Source organism: Ammospiza caudacuta, chromosome 5 (genome assembly GCF_027887145.1).
Source record: "Ammospiza caudacuta isolate bAmmCau1 chromosome 5, bAmmCau1.pri, whole genome shotgun sequence".
Taxonomy (NCBI): Eukaryota; Metazoa; Chordata; class Aves; order Passeriformes; family Passerellidae; genus Ammospiza; species Ammospiza caudacuta.
The window spans coordinates 45,174,465-45,196,710 of NC_080597.1; the positions used below are offsets into that span (position 1 = coordinate 45,174,465).

At 41.0% G+C, this 22,246-nt stretch overlaps 1 protein-coding gene across 1 annotated transcript; it reads left to right on the plus strand.

The window, feature by feature from the left end:
- The first annotated feature begins 494 nt into the window (after nt 1-494).
- GNS (glucosamine (N-acetyl)-6-sulfatase) lies at nt 495-20,825 on the plus strand. Its single transcript, XM_058804647.1, has 14 exons — nt 495-709; nt 1,238-1,297; nt 1,949-2,155; nt 3,173-3,238; nt 3,651-3,749; nt 6,041-6,208; nt 9,662-9,744; nt 11,088-11,206; nt 11,822-11,925; nt 12,268-12,369; nt 13,572-13,679; nt 14,347-14,457; nt 16,285-16,445; nt 17,259-20,825. The coding sequence occupies exons 1-14, from the start codon at nt 569-571 to the stop codon at nt 17,332-17,334; spliced, it is 1,605 nt and encodes a 534-aa protein (XP_058660630.1). The 5' UTR covers nt 495-568; the 3' UTR covers nt 17,335-20,825.
- Nucleotides 20,826-22,246: the final 1,421 nt, after the last annotated feature.

A 22,246-nucleotide genomic window follows, 5' to 3' on the forward strand; every position in this document is an offset into this window, starting at 1 on the left:
TAAAAGCCGCGACTAATTCAGGTCAGGAATGGGCAGAATTACAGAATGGGTAAGGTTGAGTGCTCCAACCTCCCTGCTCAGGCAGGGTTATCCAGAGCACATTGCACAGGACTGCGTCCCGCCAGTTCTTCAGTGTCTGCAGTGAGCGAGACTCCACAACCTCTTTGGGCAACCTGTTCCAGTGCACAATCACCAGCACAGTAAAGAAATTCTTCCTCATGTTCAGGTGGAACTTCCTGTGCATCAGTCTCAGCCCGTTGCCTCTCGCCCTATGGCTCGGCTGAGATGACCATTCTCCTGCCCAGAGGAGCTGCCCGTATCCTGCCGGCACGCCTCCCGCGGGTGTTTCCCCAGCCCTCGGCGGCGCGGCGCGGCGCTCGCGCTCGGGAAGCGCCTCCGCGCGGGGGCGGGGCTTGGGGCGGGGCCGCGGCTGCCGCCCGGACCACGTGACCCCGCCCCCCGCGCTCCCGGGTCATATGCCGGGGGCGGGGCGGGCTCGCGCGCTGCTTCTGCTCCGGCCCCGCGGCCGCTCCGCGCCTGTGGCGGCCCCGACCCGCCCGGCCCCGCCATGTCCCCCGCCGCGCTGCTCCGGGCGCTGCCGCTGGCCGCGCTGCTGCTGCTCGGCCCGGCGCGGGCAGTCCGGCAGGCGCGGAGGCCCAACGTGGTGCTTATCCTCACCGATGACCAGGACGTCTGCCTGGGCGGCATGGTAACCCTGCGGCGGGGGGCGCGGGGCAGGCGGCTGTGTGGCGAGGGGGGCTCGCCGCCCGCCCGGGACGCGTACCGGGCTGTCGGACGGCGAGACCGAGCTCGGCGGGCGCGGTGTGGGCGAGGGTCGCTCGGGGTCGCGCTGGGCCCAGCCCGGAGCCGGGCAGGGGCTCACTGCGGCCTCGGGCCGAGCAGCCCCGCGGAAGGAGCGTCGCGGTGGGGCTGGCACGGGTGGGATGAGCCGCTGTGGGGCCGCGGGGCTCGGGGGGCCGGGGCCTCCCTGGAACAGGCGCTGCAGATAGGTATTCCCATAAACACTCCACACTTGGGCTCGCTTGGGCCCGCTTGTGCAATCGCTGTGGCCACGCCAGGCTCTAGCGAGAAGGAAAGGGCACTCTTAGTGTCTTGCCAGGGTTGTTCCTAAAACCTGTGGTGTTGGGCCTTTTTCCAGGCAGCCTGCTTCTAGTCCCTGGCTTCACCTGGCATCCTTGCATTTTTAGCTGATACCTTGTTGGTGCTTTCCTTTCAGACCCCCCTAAAGAAGACTAACGCTCTTATTGCCCAGATGGGAATAACCTTCGTAAATGCAGTAAGTGTTTGCATGGACGCTCTGAACTTCTGAGGCGTGTGCGTTTATGTATTTTGTATCATAGGTCATCTGAGATCTCAAAAAATGCTATCAGCTTTATGAAACCTGTAGATATGGATGTGAGGTTTTTAAACTCAATTGCTACCTGCTTTTAGGTCTCAAATGAATATAACTTAAGGGGATGTTCAAAATCTGTAGTTTCACTTTCTGAAAGCACTTGTGCTCACTTCCTTAATCTGTAAAGTAAAACTGTGTGGTCTGAATATTAAAAGACGCTGCTCAAAACTCTCATCAGCTTCATGCACAATGAAAAGTCACTTCACTCTTTTCATATTCTAGTGTACCTCCATGGCTAAAATAATGGAGTGAGTCAACAATCAGTATTTTAGTGGATTCTTGCCTAAAAGAACACCATGTCCAGTCTAGTGGTGAGAAGTTGAAGGGCATGTGCTGCAGAGGCCTGAAATTGGTTTCATGTGCAGTTTTTTACTAGAGAAAATACTGAAGATATAATTCTGGGTGTCCAGAAAGAAGTAGGTTTGACTGTTTACTATATTAATCAACCTGTTAGCTGATATTTAAAAACTGTAAATTTTGGCATTAAATTGTTTTACTATCTAAGTCTTAAATCTCCTCATTCTGTTTTTCCAGTATGTCCCCAGTGCACTTTGCTGTCCCAGTCGAGCTAGCATTCTAACAGGAAAATATCCACATAACCATCATGTCGTCAATAACACTCTGGAAGGGAACTGTAGCAGCAAGTTGTGGCAGAAGATTCAAGAACCATACACCTTCCCAGCACTGCTCAAAGCTATGTGTGGTTATCAAACATTCTTTGCTGGAAAGTACTTAAATGAGGTATTTGAGTTGGTTTTTTTGGGTTTTTTGTGGTTTGTTTTAAGAGTGAAGTGTTCACTGAGGCAAATGTTCACTTGTATATTGTGCTTTAGGTTTTTTTTTCTTTTAAACTAGGATATAGTTTCTAGGAGTTCATAGTAAGGTGTAAAATTCAGCACTGAAAGCTGTAAGGCTGTGTGTTCCTCTTGTGTGATGGAATTGGATTAGGAGCTGTATGAGGTACAGGGTTCTTAATGGCCTGTTTGCTTTGCATCTCATGGTGGAAAACAGTGGTATAATAAAGCAATGGAACATGAATCTTCACAGCACACACGGATTTGTGTCTGCTGATGTTCCTGAGGCAGCAAGGGGAAGGGAAACTCAGCTGGCTTCCTCTGAGCATGCCTTGACTCAGCAGAGTCTCTCATGCCTGCAGTTAGGGGAGCCATGTAGACTGGAGAGGGCTGCCCTGAGAAAACCCCTTGTGTTGCTCTAAGGCACCCTCTGTTTTGAGTTTGGCACTGACTCAGCAGCTACTTTCCCTATTTTGCTATCTTAAAGGCTAGTTGTTGTAGATTATTTGGCACTGAAGTGACATTACTTGAAGTTCCTACCCCTCTTGGGGGAGGATGAAGGAAGCTGTTGGTCTGTGTGGAATTCTCTTTAGTGTCTTGTGAACTGTTATCACAAAGCCTGCAAGTGTCTTGTCACATGGATGTTTTGATCACTGCTCATTATTTGATATGTATACTATGTTCTCCAGGATCTCTGCATGTTTTCGCATGCAGAATGGAGCAGGGAGTAATATTTAAATTTTACTGATGATTGCTAAGTTTTCAGTTACTGTCTAGTTATTGAACCCTGGTTTCTTTAATAGGCCTTCCATGTGTTTTTATATGCATATATATGTGGTTTTCCAGATTCTGAAATTAAATTTGGCTTGACATGGTGTTGAATAAAGCACATGAATATGAAACATAATGTCTAGCTTTGATTCATCATAATTGAAACTGTGAGTCATGTTCTCTCTTTTTTCAGTATGGAGCAGAAGATGCAGGGGGCGTAGGTCATGTCCCTCCTGGATGGAGTTTTTGGTATGCTTTGGTATGTGACTTTTTCTTTTTTTTTTTTTTTAACAACTTCATTTTGGTTGCTTTATAATCCAACTCATGTTCTATCTTTGCTAGTCATGAAAGAGCAGGAAAAGAACATCTAATGATTTAATGAAAATTTTCTTTCCCTTTATTCTTAATTGTACATTTGATCTGTGGCTTTTTCAAGGGGTACTCCTACTGAGTGCCTGGAGAAAAGAAAGCCATTTGTAAAGCCAGAGCAGTGTGAGATAGCCCTAAAACCAGTTTTGTTGGTGGAGACCACTTCTGAGAATTTTTGCAATGTCCTTATGGCAGATGCTCATAATCTATTTGACAAATGCTCGGGGGCAATTAATTTGGGTTATTTCAAGTAATCAATGTACATGTTGCTTTGAATAAGTATCTCTGTCACTTTTTCACAGGAGAAAAATTCAAAGTACTACAACTATACTCTCTCAGTAAATGGCAAAGCACGAAGGCATGGTGAGAACTACAGTGTAGATTATCTGACAGATGTACTGGTAAGAAATTTTGAACTGTGTGGTACAGAAACTGCTTATGACCAAATAATGCCTCATGTTGGGGACTTGGGAAAGACTGAGATAATTTCTTAGGCTGTATTAATTTACAAATGGACAATTGTACTGTTGTGAGGGTGCGTGGCATTTATCAGCAAAGCAAGGCCGAGTATATTTAAAAATGACAGGCTTATGTTTTAGCTGTGCAGAGGAAAGGGGTTCCAGCCATTTGCTAGCCAATAGCCTCACTGAGGAGTTAATACTGACTGCTGTGCTGCAGGAGAAACAGGTAGGCAGAGATTTAAATTACTTTATACAAGGATAGGTTTCATTATAATATGCAACTTCTGTAACAGATTAACTGGGCCAGGATTTCAGTAGGAAGTATATAAAAATAAACTTCACACCGTGTTTTGTTTCTTAGGTATTATGATGTGTTAGTATCTTGTGGTCTCCAACTCCATCAGTCTGATAAGTTGTAAATATTGTAAATATTAAAGCTTAATCAGTCCTTCTTAGTATCTGAGGGCAATGTGTAGCTCGTCAGGGGAGGTTTTAGCCTCTTTATCTGCATAAAATAAAGGCAGGTAACAAAGATGTCAGATCCTTTAAGGAAGGATGGAAGAGTTACTTTAGCTCTCTTAAGGCCCTGTTTGGCAAGGGGCTGGGGGGAGGGGGGATTATCCCCCGGTCTGCCAAGCAGGAGTCACAATTTGATGTGCTGTTACAGTGTACAGTTGGTACTGGGTTACAGTGTATAGTAAAACTCACTGAAATGCTTCTCTAGAAATGTCTCCTCCTCCAGTCTTGTAGTGTTTCATTGGCATCCTGAGGAGTTTAATTCCACTGGGGGCTCAGATATAGACAGCTGCTTACTAGCAACAGCACTGATTGATGTTTCTTAGGGTTCTGAACAACTGTCTGATTAAATTTAGATTTACATTGTCTAAAGCTAGATTGGAATTGATAAGCCAGAAGTGAGACTGTCCTATTACAGGCATTGTACTGGGTTTTTTTGATCCTTCAGCAGCTCGTAAGCATTTTGTCCAACAGGTCATTGTTGCATAAACTGCTTATTTGTGGTATGTTACCTATTGATACAGCAGTGTATCACAATTTTCAGTGTGTTACTTTCTTCCTGTAGTTACCAAACATGTAACCAGCATTCCAGAGACAGTGTTCAATTCATTTGCTGGGCAGTGCATAGGAATAAATTGCTTATGCAAAGTTCCTCTGTTGTGATGCTCAAGCTTTCTTGTATAAGGGCACCTGGGTATTTGAGTCTGGTATTAAGCACCCAAACACCTGAATCTTTTTACTGCACTTCTCACATGTTGCTGTTTAAGCTCCTAATGAAATCAAAGTTGGCCACGCTACGAGTTTCTGAATGGTTCTTATCCTTCCTTGACTCTGCTGACATATAACTGAAGTTGAGCCCTTGTTGCTTAGATGCTAAATTTAGAAGGAAGGAAGAGGGGAATTCCTGGTGTATTGTTTTTTTCCTAGAGAAAGAAAAGGTTATCCAAAATGGGGTGTACTAATCAGGCAGGAAAAAAAATGTTGCAAGATTTGAATACTGAAGAACTCATCTACAAGTAATACCTTTGAAGCTGTAATTTTAAAGGCTGACCTGGGGAAGTGAAAATGGAACTTGCAATTTCTTTTGACTTGCTCCTTGAAATTGTGTATAGGCTGAAACAAAAATGAAAGTACAGTGGTGTGAGTGCATTTTGGCACTGTTCTTCACCAGACCTCCTGTTTTCAACCCTTGTAATCTTGCAGCTTGCTGTAGAATGAGCATAGGCTATAAACAGTGGGGCTGAATTTTTTTTTTTTTTCAGAACTATTGCTATTTCTCAAGAAAGCTGAAGCTCTTAAACTGGGATCTGTCAGATGGGAGATGGCATCCTAAAGTCTCAGATTTGGACTGTGTTGAAGAAAACTGTGATTTTACTTGATTAAACCAGAGTATAGGTGGATTTTGTTGTACTTGGAATAGGCCCAAACTTCTGATGAGCTTTCCAGGTCTAATTCATGCAAGGGTCTGAAGTAGAAAGTCGTTTGAAGATGTGAGAAAAATGATTTGATTCACATGAGCCACTTGGGGTTATTTTTATTATGAACTGCTGTTCTAGACAGCAGTAGGTGAGCAAGCAGTAAGTTTTTGAAGTAGTTTAAATGTTTGCAGTATTACCGAGCTCTAAATAAGTTATGAATGTCTAGTTTGGATTTGTCAAATAGTTGCTCTTTTCCTCTGACGCATGACTTTTCTTCTCAAACAACACTGTTCACAGGCCAACATGTCATTGGACTTCTTGGAGTACAAATCTAATTTTGAGCCTTTCTTTATGATGATTGCAACCCCAGCACCGCACTCCCCTTGGACACCTGCTCCACAGTATACAAAGAGCTTTCAGAATGTCAGTGCACCAAGAAACAGCAATTTTAATATTCATGGCAAGGTAAGCTAACTAGCAAGAACCTGTGTGGCTTTATTCTAGTTTGTGAGAGCAGAAGGCAGTGGCCCTGACTTGCATGTTAGATTAGGCGAATACTATGACTACTTACTGGTTGTTCAGTCGTGTTAAATCGGTGTGTGTCAGGGTCAGATAAGTTTGTTGTGACTTTGAGATATTTGCACGCTAATGTCTTGTAAAAAAACAACACAGTGGCAAAAGTGATATGGTAGTACAATGGAATTATGATTGATAAAGACAAAAAGTGAATTCTGTGACCCGCTTCTAGACTCTTTTGAAGCTCTTAAAAATTGATTAGGATTGCTCTTGGTATATTCAGGGGCAGGCATAGGTAATGTGCTACTCAAAGGCTTGGGTGAAAAATGGCAAGAGCCCTTTCTTCTTTCATACATCTGCTTATGGATGGGGGCAGTCCATTCCTTGAGCTCATGGCAAAGCTTCCCCAAGGTGGGAGCACGTCAGGTTAATCAGAGGACTCTGGAATCATGAACCATAGGGCCCAGGGTTAGTGAGTGCTTTGAAAACTTGTTTGCTAAAATAACCTAGTGTTACAAATTCAGACATCCTTGTGACAGGGCAGTACCTTCTACTGCTGGCAAATATGGCCAGATATGGTCTAGTTCAGACTAATCTTCTGCAACTTACTCTGCCAGTGTGTGAACTTCTCAAGCAGTTAATTTGGTGAAAACTTACAGAAGTTTTGTATTTTTGATTCAAGTAATTTAAAATATAGAACACATTCCTGTTCGGTGTTCATTTGTTTAGCTTCAAGATTTGCTTCTTATCTTAAGACTGAGATAATGTTGCCTAAATGTCTATCAGGAGCCCAGTCATACCTCAGGTCACTGTGACTCCTGTAGTACAGAATGAGACTTGTTTTTAGCTGAGGACTCTAGCTTGCAAAATGACCATGTGCTCATCAGTATGGTAGAAAAACATGAATGAAAGGACAGAAAAGGGCTGCAGGCAATACCAAATATTTTAGCCCAATCTTTTTAATTTCCAACTAGAGAGTGGGAATCAGATTGAGGTTTTTTTTCTTCCATAAAGGGATTCCAGATTTTGTCTTAAGACTCCATTACTGTAATAAAGTGCTTTTAAAGTAATGATTTAGAAATAACTTGACCAGTGAAGTCAGCAGCTAGCAAAATACGCACTGTGGAGTTCCCTTTTGTGATGTAAAAGCTCTGCCTGTGTCTGTATAACACAGAACAAAATGCTGGACTTAATGTTTGGCAGTTGGTATCTGTGGATACAGCAGTTTTACTGGAGGACTAGCATTACCTTCCTTCCTAGACACAGCTAATGTGTGTTTCTGCAGCTGGCAGTGTTGTGGCCTTGAAGCCTAAATCTTCTTGGAACTTCAGTGTTTTCTAGAGCTGTACTGTTCTCTAGGGCAAGCATGATTCCTACAGTAGCAGTAAACATGGAAAGAGGCTCAGACCCTCACTGATGTTGTAATGCTTGCTTGACGGTGTTGGATTAGTCTTGACTCCTAAAGAAATGTTGCCCCACTTCCTTGTACTGGATGTGGGCAAGAGCTACTAAGAGGAACCATTTAGGCAGAATCTCAGCATGGAAAGTAGGAATTAAACTCTTGTATATGTCACTGGTCAGAGTCTGAGTTTAACTTCTGCTTTGGATCCTCAGCTAGAAATGATCAGCAGCTTGGATTCCCAAGCAGAATTATTAATGACCAGATGAGTTTTATCTAAGCTGTTCTAAAAGAGAAGTTGATCAAGATATGTGTTGGGTACCTCTCTTGCAGGCCTTGCTTTTCCTGCATCAAAGTACTGTTGTGTTCTGATTCTTGCAACACACTGTGTATTGTCTCAGTCTCCTAAAATTTCTCCAAGAATGGAGCTTAGGGAGGCTGCAGGATTGGTGGATTGCTTTGTATATAAGTGCTGAAAGAGACATGACAGGGAAGCAGATTTGAGAACTCTGAGTAAGTGTGAAGTTTATTGAAATCCACAAAGGTGTGGAGTGCTGTGTGAAGTTTTTGAAGCTTCAGAGAAAGGTAAGAAGAATAAAATACTCCAAGAGGAGGATTCTGCTGCACTAGGTTGCTTATCCTGCCTGAGCTACCTGTGTGGTTGTGCTTTATGAAGCTCCTCTCCTAAGCATAGCCCTTGTGAAGGGAGCTGGTGCACTGGTGATGTTGCCAGCTCCTTTGTTCTCTGAAGAACTTCTGCTTAGCTGAAGGTCGGATTTGTGTTGTATTTCCTTACCTTTTCCTCTCTCAGCTGAGATCAACTGTGTCTCTCCAGAGAATTGTTTTACAACTCCTATAAAAGAAACAGCTGAATGCAGCAGGTTAAAGTAAACTGGATACAGTATTAAGTCTCCATGCCAAAAATCTTTCCTTCGGTAGTCAAGAGCAGAAAACAGGGAACTTATATGAGTCACTTTGTTGTGAGTCCCTAAAGCCTGAGCCCTTCAGTCATTTGCTTGTGACAGGAGGGAAATTGCATAACAAGAGGCTCTACACAGAGGAGTGACCACCTAAATACTGCCTTAAGCTGAGGGTGATGAGTGGGTCATCTCTGACCTACTAAATGAAAAATGTAAAGCTGCCCTGACATGACTGTTCTCTTTGTTCTGATCCCCACTAATACTAACTTTCAGGTTGTTCACAACAGACCTTCCCATGTATTTGTACAGCAGGTGACCCAGCTCAGACTAGTCCTTCAGTGTGGAAGTATCACTTTTTATATGAATTACTTCATCTCCATTACTTTGGGGGTTGTAGGCAAGGAAAGAAAGAAAGGATCAGTTTCTAAAAGTTGGGAATACATCTGGAAGAATCCATGATGCTGCAGCTAAAGAAATGCTCTTGTTTTGCATTCAAAATCTAAATAAAATAATAATGTTCTGTTTCATTCAGTAGTTACCAGCCCTGATTTCTTAGACTGCCAAGGATCTGATAGTGGCACTGTTAGATATTTGAACTCACCTGCTTATAACTTAGATAATTTTAATTGCTTTGGGTGCAGGAGCTTTTGCCCACCTTGCTACCTGTTGAGATGCTCACCAATTTTGGTCCCAAAAGTACCTCACTTCTGACAACCAAGTCCAATCTTACAATGATGCTCAATGCTTCATATTGTTTTCCTCAGATCTGTCTTACACGATCACACTTTTACCTCTGAGAGAGCCTTCCCTAGATCCTTTCACAGTTTTCTTCCCTGATCTGCTTTGAAAAAATCCACATTTGTTTTCTTCACATCAAGGGCTAAGCATAATGGAGCTGTACTGTATCTTAATCTTGAAAGTTAGTTTTTACATGAACTAACAGGGAAAACTGAAGTCAGGTCAGTTTGATAGCATTGCCTGACTTTTTCACAGGAATTGTTTTTGTAATTGCTCTAAGAAAGGCTTAAAACCTGATACTTCTCCCATACTCTAATCTTTGTTGTTTTATTTGGTTTTTTTTAGAACAAGCACTGGTTAATTCGACAAGCAAAGACTCCAATGAGCAACTCTTCAATACAGTTTCTTGATGATGCCTACAGAAAGCGGTAAGAATTTTTCTTACCTGTTGCTTAAGGTTTCTAATCAGAATTTATAAGGTGTGGATTTTTAAAAAAAGTTGTAGTAAGTCTGACAATTGATATCAGATTACCTCTAATAACAGTTGATATCAGATTACCCCTAATAGTTCTCTGGCACTTGTCTCAGAAGACCGCATGACTTTGTTTATATTTGGCAAATAAACTTTGGCTTCAGAAATACCATGTTCACAAATGCTGCCATTATTTGTCACAAAAAAGACCAATTGCACCTGAGCTCTCTATTGCTTTTCTTTCAGTCCACCACAGGGTTTTATTTAAAAATGGCCTTACCTTCTACTTCACTTAATTCCAGTTTCTTGCATGATGTACATCAAATGTAGTTGATCTGTCTGCCAGCTAATCTGATTTATTAATTGTGTCTCTCAGTCTGTATGTGGGAATGCCTGACTGGCCAGGCCAGGTGCTAGATTCCTTTTTATAAAGGGGATGTGGTGAATAATGTGCAGACATGACTTGTTCCCTTTTTTAATAAAGAGCAAGGGTATTTGTTTGCACCACAGATGCTTTCTTTAAATGTTTTGAAACAAACATTACCTAAAGCGTTGATCTTCGTTTTGAGCTGTTACCAGGCATTATCTTGTGACTTTGGAGATGGAAACACAAGATTTTTCAGACTTTTGCTTTATAAAGCATGAAGGTGAAAATTATGCAGCAGCATTTTAAGCTGAGAAACAGCAGAATCCAAGATTTGAATAGCTGTACTTAATTCAGCCTGATAGTAGTCTGTAGAGAGTGGTGGAAGCAATCACTTTTCTTAGCAGCAAATCCCATGACAATGAAAAGAACTTGTAGAAGTTGAAGGCTTTAGATACACTGAAATAATGGACCCTAACATTACATGAGTAGTACAAAACAGCTGGTACAGTTTTCAAGCAGAAAGGATCCTATAAAGACAACTAAATTCATGGTTGATTTTCATTTTAATATTAAACTACATATAAAGAACTAATAACAATTGACCTTGCAGGAGATAACTGACTTTTTGTCACTATGATGCTTCAAGGTTGGTCTTCACTGTGCCCAGATAAGGAGTAATCAGCATTTTGATGTCTTTCACAGACACTACAGAAATCAAAAAGAACTGAGGACAAACATTGTATTTCTATCTTTATTGCAGCTTTTAAAATAGTGTAGTAGTCTATGAAGCTTGTTTTCAGAATTTGTAAACAAAATAATTCACTTACAGCGCATATGCTGCTGACTGGAAGCAGGGTATAAGTGTCCTACTTGCAGTCAGGGTTATTCCAAATTGTTCACACTCAAATGTGAAGTACTTTGTTTCTGTATAGGTGGCAAACTCTGCTGTCAGTAGATGACCTGATAGAGAAACTCGTGAAGAAATTGGAAGTGAATGGAGAGTTAGACAACACATACATCTTTTACACATCAGACAATGGCTACCACACTGGTAAGATTTTCACTGCTTACTGCTTATTTGTAGAGGAATTGCATAACCTTTCACCCTCATGACCACTCCAGAAAATGGGAACAGCAGCTGTGGGAAGTTATAGATGTCAGAAGTATTGATTTGAATTGCAAAACAATCTGGGGTTGCAGTGTGGGGTGTTTGGGATTTTATTGTTATTTTTGGGGGTTTTTTTGGTTGTGGATTTCAGCATTAATTTCTACCAGTGTATCCTGGTATGCATAAAATTAGGACAGAAATAAAGGAAGGGTCTCTGTGTTCTTTTGGAAGAGTTGGTATAAGAGGGTTATCCAGTAAAAATATGTCAAAGACTGCTCTGTATCGTGTTGCACAAGTGCAGTATCTAAGCTGTTAAGCTTTGTAAGATATGGCTTATACTTTGAAGTTATCTCTGCTGTCCTCCAATTTATTAATATAGTTCAGGTTAACAACCTCTCTTCTTTAAAAATGGGCTGGTGGTAATAATGTGCCCATAACAGAGGGGGTGGAACTAGATGATCTTTGTAAGGGCCCTTCCAACCCAAACCACACTACAGTAACACAAGGCTGATAATGTAATCAAAAAGCCATTTAACTTTTCCATCTTCTCTTGTTTAGGCCAGTTTTCCTTGCCAATAGACAAACGGCAGCTCTATGAGTTTGATATCAAAGTTCCATTGCTTGTTCGAGGACCAGGGATAAAACCAAATCAGACAAACAAGGTAAGAAAAAAGTGAAATCCCAGTAGAGATTTATTTTTAATGTTGTTTCACAGTTACCACTTTAGCTGCTGATTCATTGCCCTGCATACATATGTATCCATAAAATGAAGTACACAGAGTGGAAGAAAGTGCAAAGGCCTCCTCACAAAAAAGCTGTCTGTTCCTTCTTGAATCAAATAAAGCCATTGAAGGCCACAAAAGCAAACTAATTTTGAACTCACTTTGCAAATTCCCTACCACTGCTTTTCAATGTTACAGGGTTCATTAGCCCATAAAAATGAAATTAGGTAGTGTTTAAAATAGGTTTTGAACTTCTGAAGTTAAATTCTTCTCATCCTGCAGATGCTTGTTGCAAATATTGATTTGGGTCCCACTATTCTGGATATTGCGGGATATGACTTGAATAAGACCCAGATGGATGGGATGTCACTGTTGCCACTGTTGGTAAGTAGGGATAGGGGTAGTAACCTGTAGTTCTTGCAGGGGTAATTCTTCAAAGTCACTGCTACTTCCTTTGATAGATTAGGTTGTCTCATAACCCACATTCTTCCTTTGATGTTGTTTTCAAGTGGGATGCTCATAGCTGAGTAAAAAAAGTAGGTATGTTTCAATGCAGATACATTTTCATAAGTGCTAAAACTTTGTGGTCATATTCTAATAGAAAGTTGTGTCATCCTTTGGATAATTCTCACACTTGTAATAATTCCTGTTTTGAAGCCTGTATTTTGTTTCCATCTTGCATTCTCCTTCCCCTTTTCCTTAGCTTTTCTCAGCATAGGAATAGGAGAAAAACAGACTGTTCTCATTAAATCTTTGGTTTGACTCCATTTTCAGTAGAACTGTTGTTTCCTGCCAAACTCTAGAAGAGTGCATGTGGTTTTATAAAGTAAACTTGACCTTTTTAATAGGTGAGCAGAAGCCTATTTAAATAAAGCTGCTTGCAGGTGATCTGTTTAGTTTTAATTAAATTTAGTCTATAAATTGAAGGCAGCTTACTTGGAAAGTAAGCTTGGAAAGATCATCCAGACTTCAAATGGTGCTTTGCTCTTTAAACCTTGTATCCAAACCTTAAGCTGTTCTTTAGACAGAAGCAGGTAAAAGGCACCTGTTCTAAACTCTGGTGGAATCAAATTTGAAACTCATGTTTTGCTGCATATGCCTGTGGTGGTGCTGTATATTAACTGTAAACTTTCATCTTCCTCTGTCTTTTAAAATGCTGCTACAAATAGACCAGCTTAAAACCTAGTTGTTTCTTAAAGCTGTTTCTTTTTTTGCTTGGTTGGTTTTTTGCCAAGGGTATCTTTTTTCCATCTGTTGTGGTAATGTGATACAAATCAAAGGGAAACAGCCTTGTTGCAGGGATCTTGTCTATAGGATAGTAGTATTTGGTCATGTGGCTCCTACTTGGTATTACTGCATGATCTTTACAAATTGAAGATAGTATTTTAAACCCTCACAGGAAGGTGTACTAATATTTTTGGTTTAATCCCTGTCTTTCAGTTACACAAGACCTTCTAACCTAAAGCTAATTATTTAGGACTGATACTGCCTAGTAAGCAGTGGACAGTGTTAGTGTTATTCCAAGCATGGAGAATTTTTTCTATTTCACATTACAGTAGATACTAAGTTGTGTTAACCTCTTGTAGAGAGGAGACAAAAATGTCACGTGGAGATCAGACTTCTTGGTGGAGTACCAAGGAGAAGGATACAATGGCAGTGATCCTACCTGTCCTGGCCTAGGACCTGGAGTCACAGTAAGTAAGACAAGATCTGTTAATATTAGGGACTAGCTGCTGAATTAAACCTGTTTGTGTGGGCTAACCTGGTTCTGCATGGAAGCTCCCAGTGTGTTGGTAAGTAGGAGCCAGCTCTGTAGCTCCCATGCAGCATTTCACAATTGGAAGGAGATGTCCAGCCATGTGGAACTGGCATGTCCATATGACCAGACAGATCACAAAAACCCTTTCAGTGGGAATCTATGGAGCCTCAGGGCTGGAGACTGATGCATGAAGGTGTGGGCTTAAGTCAAGTGTGTGACAATGACATAATGTTCTTTCTAAACTTTCAGTACCTGCACAATTGCACAATTCTTGTTCGTGATTATTAAGTCACTAGTTACTCTCTAAATTGAAGCAGTTTGCTTTGCTTTACTAAAGTAAAGCATCCCATTGGTGCTGTCTTCAGTAGTGTGTTGTGCTGTTCTCTCCTGTGTATGTACATTTGTTTCCCAGACAAAATGCACTTAGTCATGGTGAGTTTAATAACAACACTGAGTTTTTGCTTAAAATCCCCAGTGGAAATTTGCACGTGCTAAATTAAGATCTGGGTGTTCATGCTAGCTGCAGTTAGCATGAGCTGGTACAGACTCTAGGAAAAGTTCATCTTCTGCCCTGAAGTTTTTGTTTGCTGCTTGCCTCACAGCACTGCTTCCCAGACTGCGTGTGTGAGGATTCCTATAACAACACGTACGCCTGTGTAAGGACCCTGTCAGCTGCCTGGGACCTGCAGTACTGTGAGTTTGATGACCGGGAGGTAAGTCTGTCTGACTAGATGTCAGCTGTGCACAGCCTGGGTCTGTCTGCACTCTTATCAGCTCTCAAGGCTGACTGCCATTGCTTGCAGGATAAACACTCAAGCACTTATCTCCTATTGTGAATGTTTGACCAAAACTGTAGTTGAACTACAGGGTTTTGGGAGGAAGGGGGAAAAAGGGGTGTGGGAGGGGAGTGAGGCCTAAACTGTGATTATCACCTTCTGGTATCACCTAACAGCCTCACAGGGAGCTGTGCTGGGCTGGTTTCAGTTCTCTCTCTCAGCCTAGCTCCATGTAGCAGTCTCTTTTAAGCAACAAATATTTTCTGATACCATAAACACAGCAGAGGTACAGTGTTCAACTCTTTTACTTGGAAAGACCTGAAATTCCAGGTTAATAATTTCTTACCTATTATTTCCTTGTTTGTCTGGCAAAAACAGTGGTGAAGTTACAACTGTGGGAAAGGTCTCTGACCTTATCTCGAGTAGTTTGGGTGTAAGGGACACAACATCCCCCCTTCAGAGGCTGCTCAGGTTTCTCTGTGGGAGCACGTGCTGTATGTACCAAAGGTGGTGTGTCACGGGGCTGATCTTGAGTTGTGCTTGTTTGCACACAGCTGCTCCAACAAGCATGTGGGGCTTGAGGCAGCTGGGTCACAGATCTAACAAACTGTGCTGGCAGCAGCTGTGCAGGCACTGCATGAACAGCAGGTATGCCCAGTAACATGTACCACACAACATGTTGTATGCTAGTCTACAATGGGCAGCTTAAGCCAGGGGAGGAAATCCCACAAGAGGTTTTTGCAGTAAGTGTCAAAAACTGTACAGGAAACCAAAATATCAATTAGCAGACCCTGGACTTCAGTTTTCCCCTTTCTGACAATGATGATCAAGTTAAACAAGTCTCGTGGATTTCTTTGTAAAAGTAGTCTCCAAAGTTGACTCAATAGTACTCTTCATGTCACTTTGGGATTTTTCTACTAAGAATGTATGGCTGTGGCATTTTTGGGTGACTCTGCATACCTGAGCTAGGTGGAATAACACCAACAGCATGGGAAAGGTGCAACAATGTGGCTTCTATAACCTTGCTATGAACCTTGTAAGAAAAAGGCCAAAGTCTGTCCGATATGTCTCTGTCAGAGTCAGACACAACTCAGCCAGTTTTTATCAGTATCATCTGCAGTCAGGCCTCCTACTCTAGCACAGACAAAACCACAGCTAAATTCTTGAGATACTATTGACCAGTATTTGTCCCACAGAAGTGTCTAGAGAGTTAATGTACCAAAAAACAAGTCTGCCCTAAAATCCTCCAGACAAAACTCAAAGTACATGCACACAGAATAAATTTTTTCTGTTTGAGGCTGTAGCATTCTTGTATTCAGCCATTTTGTACATGAAGAAGTTAAGACACCTGTCTTGGTATGATAGCTCTAAGTAGCTAATGAGTATAGAATGTTGATGTGGTGGTCATGAAATAAAGTTGTTTTGACATCCATTAGTGAAAAGACTGCCAGCTTAGGCAAGGCCTCTTACTGTAGTCTTACAGTCATAAGAAAATGTTGGAAAAGAATCTGCTGTGGCAGGTGAGTACTTTAGGTGAAAGTAAAAACTTTTCCAACAAAACTGTGCTACAGCAAAACTTTGCTTGCACACTGTCCTGTCTTTGACCAGGCAGCTGCATGGCTGAACACAGCTTATGTGTGGGGCTGCTGCAGCAGAGTTCAGACTAACATCTGAGACTGTGCGCTGCCATAAAGCATTCTTCCCAAATAATGTCTGTTAATTAGCATTCAGGACTTAATACAGTGCAGGAACTTTCTTCTACAGGTGTTTGTGGAAGTGTATAACTTGACTGCAGATCCACACCAGATCAATAACATTGCTAAAACAATTGATCAAGAAATTCTAGAGAAGATGAACTATCGACTAATGATGCTGCAGTCCTGCTCAGGAGCAACCTGCCGCACACCAGGTGTCTTCGATCCAGGGTAAGCAGTGTAACACTTCATTACTGTAACACTTTGAAATATAACTATGTAGTTTTTAAATTCAGCCTTTATAGAGGGTTTTTGTGATGTACATACTGGCTTTTCAATAGAGATGTTTTCTTGATGCTGCTATTTTTTAATGGTTAATCTATATTTTAACTTACCATGTATAACTTTGATGATTTGATACTAGTACTTTAATGTTGTCAGACATTGTTGACTTAGCACAATTGTACACTTTAACTATTTTGAATAGTCAAGAGACTGACCTCAGGTTTGTCTGCAAACCAGGAAAAGTTCTGCTGGTTTCTGTAGGCAGATATTTTCCAAGTACTAGCTCTGATTGTTCCTAGAGATGTTGTATGCAGGATTGTTTCCTGCAGGACCTGAGCTGTCTGTATTACCTGTTGGAAGTAAATAGCACTTTGTGCCTCAAAACTCAGTCACTGGTCATTTGCACCAAAGCTTTTTAAAGCAGCATTTAAAATGTCCTTATAGTGTCCTTAAAGTGCTGCATAAGTTTGTCATTTGGGACAGCAATGCTTTCTGTTAGAATGTAGCTCCTGAATGCGTGATGCTATACATGCCCCTATGCTGCCTGTACATTGTAGCTAGGATTTATTTCCTTGGAGACGCAGCTTTTGGTTGCATGTTGTTACAGTTTATCTGTTGTAATAGCGCTGCTGTGTACTGCTGAGGAAGCAGCTTCTCCCATAGCCTTGCAGCAGAGCTCTTCCAGCACCAAGCCCTGTGGAAGTGCTGGTCCCTGCAAGCCCAGCAGCTGACCCTGACTCTGTCTGTTCCTCTCTGCAGGTACAGGTTTGACCCACGGCTCATGTTCAGCAATCACGGCCTGCGGGCTCGGAGGTTTTCTGCACAGTTCTTGTAAAACCCTGAAGGGCTTCTTGCAATGGGCTCCCACAAACCAGTTCCTCCAGTGACTGCAGCAGGTCTGTCTCTGTTAACTTTCGCTGATTACAGCTGGAAGACTTCTAATGGGCTTTTCAAACCCTGTTTGGAAGGAAACCCCTTGTCTTTAGCTGGTTGCCTTGTGCAATATATATATTTTACAGCTGAACTCTAACTGTAAATTGTTAGATACAGCTAATCAGTCTTGCTCAGATTACCACCTTTGTCTTTCAATTACCTTTTCATATCACAGGCACAGAGGTGAACCTATGTCTATGAATCTGAACAGTTTATTTTGTTCTAAAAAATAAGTAAATGTGTATTTGAGTCAGGTTAGATAGGCAGGTGCTATTGCACAGTAATGCTCACCCATATTCAGTGTCACAGACCTTCTTAAAATCTGTGCTTAATTATAGGTTTCCTGTATTAAGCTCCAGGCTGTTAAGGACAATAGCAACCTAGCCCAAAAGAGTAGGGAGGGCATTAGTCAAAAGTGTAGGATCTGAGTAGCAAGTGTCTTGTACAGAATTAAAATCCATCTACTAAATAGTCTCTTTCAATGAGACCACTTTGAGATGAGACCAATGAATTTTGTAGGACAGCTTTGGTAGCTTGCAAACAAGAATGTAATTTCAGTCTCCTGGTTTTAAATGCTAGGCTGGGTTACTGTGTACTACTGAAAAACCTTTTAGGGTTTTAGACTGACTTCCTAGTGAGTTGAGAGACTGTTGATACTAACAAGAATTCAAGTAAGTGTGCCTGTGCTTTGAGCTAACTCTTCAGTCTGTTTTAATACACAAACAGAAGTAATACTAAAATAAACAAAATCCAACAACCAGGGTACCGCAGTAGAGGTGATCTGTTTCTAACCTCCAAATGTCTTGAATTGTCTAACTTCTTATGTTGATTAGATTCTTGAAGGTAAATTATTTTGAAAGCAACTAGGTAAAAATAAATCATAGTATCATTGCTCACTAGACATTAGGCTAAGAGCTATTTTAGGCAGTTTAAATGCTTCATAGAGTGTTGCTTTTTGATTGAGACCTAACTACTTGGAACCTTCAAAAAGTGGCCTTCACACCAAAGGTCTGCATGGCAGAAGTCACTTGGTTTCCCTCCAAAAGGGTGATGTCTTTTCAGCCTTCTGATTAGGCTTATCTGAAATGCAGCCATCATGTGCACCCAAACTTCAGTATCTTTCTAAATCTTGAAAAACACATAAACTTGCATTACCATGTAACTTCTGTATAGATTCACTGGCAAAACACCATCTGGAAACACTGAATTACGGATCTTCTGCAAGACAAGTTGTGTTGCTTGTGGGCAAATCAACTCTGTTTTCAGGCATGATAATCATTCCCTTATCAAACAAACTGTAGCAAAACTATTTAGTGTTCAGTTATTTCACATCTCTTACCCCTGCAGAGAGCATGATTATTTTAAATAATCATTAAGTAGGCAACAAAGTATGACTCAAAACTGTGAAGATGCATACCCCAGTGTGCAGATCCACCATCTGGATACAAGCAATGCTACAATAAAATAAGTTGAATTTTCTTGGCTTTTAGTTCTGAGGCACAGAAGTCCTTAATGTAGCTTAGAATTGCAAACTTCTGTGGTGGTCTACAGGTTTGATTTTTACAGAACTTTTGTTTCAAATCTCTCAGAAGTGACCAAATATTTGGAAGAAAAAAAAGCTTGAAAGGTAATGTTTCAGCTGAGGCATCTGTATAAATGCAGAGGGTTTTGGATAGTCAGACTCCTTACATGCTTTCAAAAACTCAGGACTTTTTTTTTTCTCTCAACTACAACTGTAGCTTTATCCTGCTTTGTGTTTCTCATGCTTTAGTATTGGCCATCAGTATCCTTTATACACTGTTTTGTCTCTAGCAACCAAACCAAAGTTGTCTTCATGCTCCCAAGGGTTTTCTTACTGAGTTCATGTAGGTAGTGTTTTGCTTGGAGAATTCTAGCAATTCAGACCTGTTCTTTGTTTAAACTTCATTTTGGTAGCTGTGTGGAGGCTAGTGTGAAATACATGGGCTGCTGCACATTAAACCCTCATCAGTCCTATCAAATCTGGGTCCTACATCAAGTTTCTGCTTTAGTTTCAGTGCAAGTAATGTGCATTTTGTTGCTCCTTATTAGAAAAAAAACTTTGTTATGAGTACAGAAATGTAACTCTAATACAGTCTTTTCTTAAAGTGATTTTAAGCCCTAACAAGGACGTGTTCTTTTGAATTAATTTATTTTTTGCCTAATTAGTAATATGGAAGCTGACAGAATTGATGCAGATTATTCAGTATGAGTGACCAGATGTTTTACCCAAATTGATCCTCTTGCTGTCTGCACATACCTGTAAAGCATTTCATTGCAAGGCTCAGTAATTTAACACACTCACTGTCAGAGAACCACACTATACCTGAATTCTGGCCTAGGTAGTAAATGTTCTATTAAACTGAAATTCAGAATTAAATTAATCAGTCCTTACTTAGTGGGTTAGGAGAATATTTGATTCACTCCCACTTCTGATAAAGTCTTGAAAATTGTTAAGCATGTAGTTAAAGGAAGAACAGGAACCAAGAGCTGCCTGCCTTCCATTGCTTTTAGAGCAGTTTATCACTTGTGTCTGTTGCCATAAAGCAGTTAATTCTGAGTATTTTTACAGCCACAAATGAACAGTGTTAATTCTTATCCTTGATAATTAAAAAAACCACTATGAAGGATCTTTGACTCTTATCCAGATCTAATTCCCAACTAAGTTATTTGAAAACTAAATGGTCTTTCTGGATTTTCCCTTTCATGTGTTATTTGACCTCGGCTGCATCTATACCTGGTCATGGAAGGCATTCATGTTAAACATACAGAGTTTTAAATAAAGGGCCTTACTGGTGCAGAGTTGAGTTTAAATAAAATGTGATCATGTTTTTTTACTTTTTTAAAAAACCATTATTATCAAAAGCGGAGCTGTGTTTTTTTAATGATCTGATCTGGTAAAGTAGATACTATACAGGGAGAAATACAATTAATAACTTCCTTATGCTACCATAAATCAAACCAACATTCATTATCATCACTTCAGCATAAGCGAATACAGCCACTACCTGCTTACCCAGTGTGGGCCCAGAAAACTGGGCTTCTTCATTCTGGGGAATGAAGCTGTAGCAGGAACATGTACATGGAAACACACACCCAAAGCAGGTATAATACCTTTTCAATCAAGTTAAATTTGAGACTGATTCATCAAGCTGATTACAGTGTATGAACATAATGAAACAGCTGTCATTATTGTGATTCAATTAAAATGAATTATCTTTGTATGTCTCTCTGTATGTGAGCATACTTTGCTGTAGCATGTTGTGAGTATATTTCTGCTGTTTTGAACATCTGTTTAGAAAGTGCCCTTCCAGAGGACCCTGTTCACTGCTGCACTTTTGAAGAAAGAAAAAATAAACTGCCTATCAAACTTCCTATCTTTGTTACTGAGCTTGAGTCAAACTTTCCTACAGGAATAAGCTGTGTCATGTGTGTAATGGCTGAATTCCTATTTGATAAGCCCTTAAAAGCCTCTGCTTTACTGCCTCCTGCCTATAATGGGCTACTTCATATGGCCACAGGGAATCTTATTAGTGTGTAGCAGGATACCACTTGACTACTTTACCCCAGGAAGAAACCCTGAGGTGAAGGAACAAAGTGAAATAGAACCTGTACTTGCTTGCATTTCCTTGGAAACTGGTGTAGTTGAAGAGATGGAAAACAGAGAGCACAATGGAGAAACTGCTGTTCATAATTAAGAGTAATATGTTCTGCCCCAGGAAAGAGGAAGACTGAAATCCCATGTGAGGCTTTTTCCAAAATGGGAACTGTGACCAGCAGTAAGATCCATGCTACTTCTTCACCTCAATCCCTGTTACAGAGCTGAGTTTGTTGGATGATTCTGTTTAAAAATACTACATACATTTCCTGAACTGTAGAAGGTGGTGACTTGGTACACCTTTAACCTGTTTAAGTCTGAGGCTTTCACAAGCTGTTAAAACATGTATTTCTGCATTTTATTTGTAGTTCTGCTTAACCACGTGGTATCAGTTTCATTTCTCCTTCAGCAGGGAGGTAGCAGTATTCCATTAAGCAGACAAAAATATTTAATGGCTGCCTGCACATTGCTTGCTTTCTTTTGATGTTCCAGCTTATGAAAACTATAAAGTTTACTGTAGCACCACAAGAAAGGGCAGCTCTGTATTAGACATTCCCATCACTGACAGCCCAAGTGACACTACCATCAATCATGGAAGCTTGCCACATCTTCTTGTCATTAATTTCTAAGAACAAGCCACATTTGTGAAGAAAATTGCTGTTATGAGGCTAAAGGAATCACCTGTTTTAGAAAAAGAAGTATGCAGCCTCCATTCAAGGGATGGAGCAAGGGAATTCCATTATTAGAAAGAAAGGGCAGTGCTAATCTATTCCTTTCCAGATGTTGCTGTAGTCAGATTCAGCTGTCAGTATTTTGATAATATCTACCAGACTGTGTTTAGAGCTGTGGTCCAGTAATTGCTCACAAATCTGAGAGTAATCTGCTTTCTCAAGGTGTTGGAAGTTGTTTGAACTTACTCCAGCTGCCAAAATCCACCCATTTTCTAAAAACAGGAATAAGAGGGACTTGATAAAACTCAACTGAATCACCCACTTCCTCATTTTTCCTGTGCAAGTTCTAGGGAAAAGCCAGCTGCATGACTCTTGCTTGGCAAGAATGACTTTGTAGATTCCTGTGGGTTGAGCAAAGGCATCAAGGACGAGACTAAAGATTCATGGGGATATTCTCATGCTGTTGATGAAAATCAGTGAAAGCACCAGCAGAGTTCACATGAGCTACCTTGGTCCTGAGTCTTCTC

What these genes read in the sequence shown, in the direction of transcription:
- GNS (XM_058804647.1), top strand. Translation starts at nt 569, where the DNA reads ATGTCCCCCGCCGCGCTGCTCCGGGCGCTGCCGCTGGCCGCGCTGCTG. An exon ending in CTGGAAAGTACTTAAATGAG is followed by an intron (nt 2,156 to 3,172) that starts GTATTTGAGTTG and finishes CTCTTTTTTCAG; the next exon opens with TATGGAGCAGAAGATGCAGG. An exon ending in GGAGTTTTTGGTATGCTTTG is followed by an intron (nt 3,239 to 3,650) that starts GTATGTGACTTT and finishes ACTTTTTCACAG; the next exon opens with GAGAAAAATTCAAAGTACTA.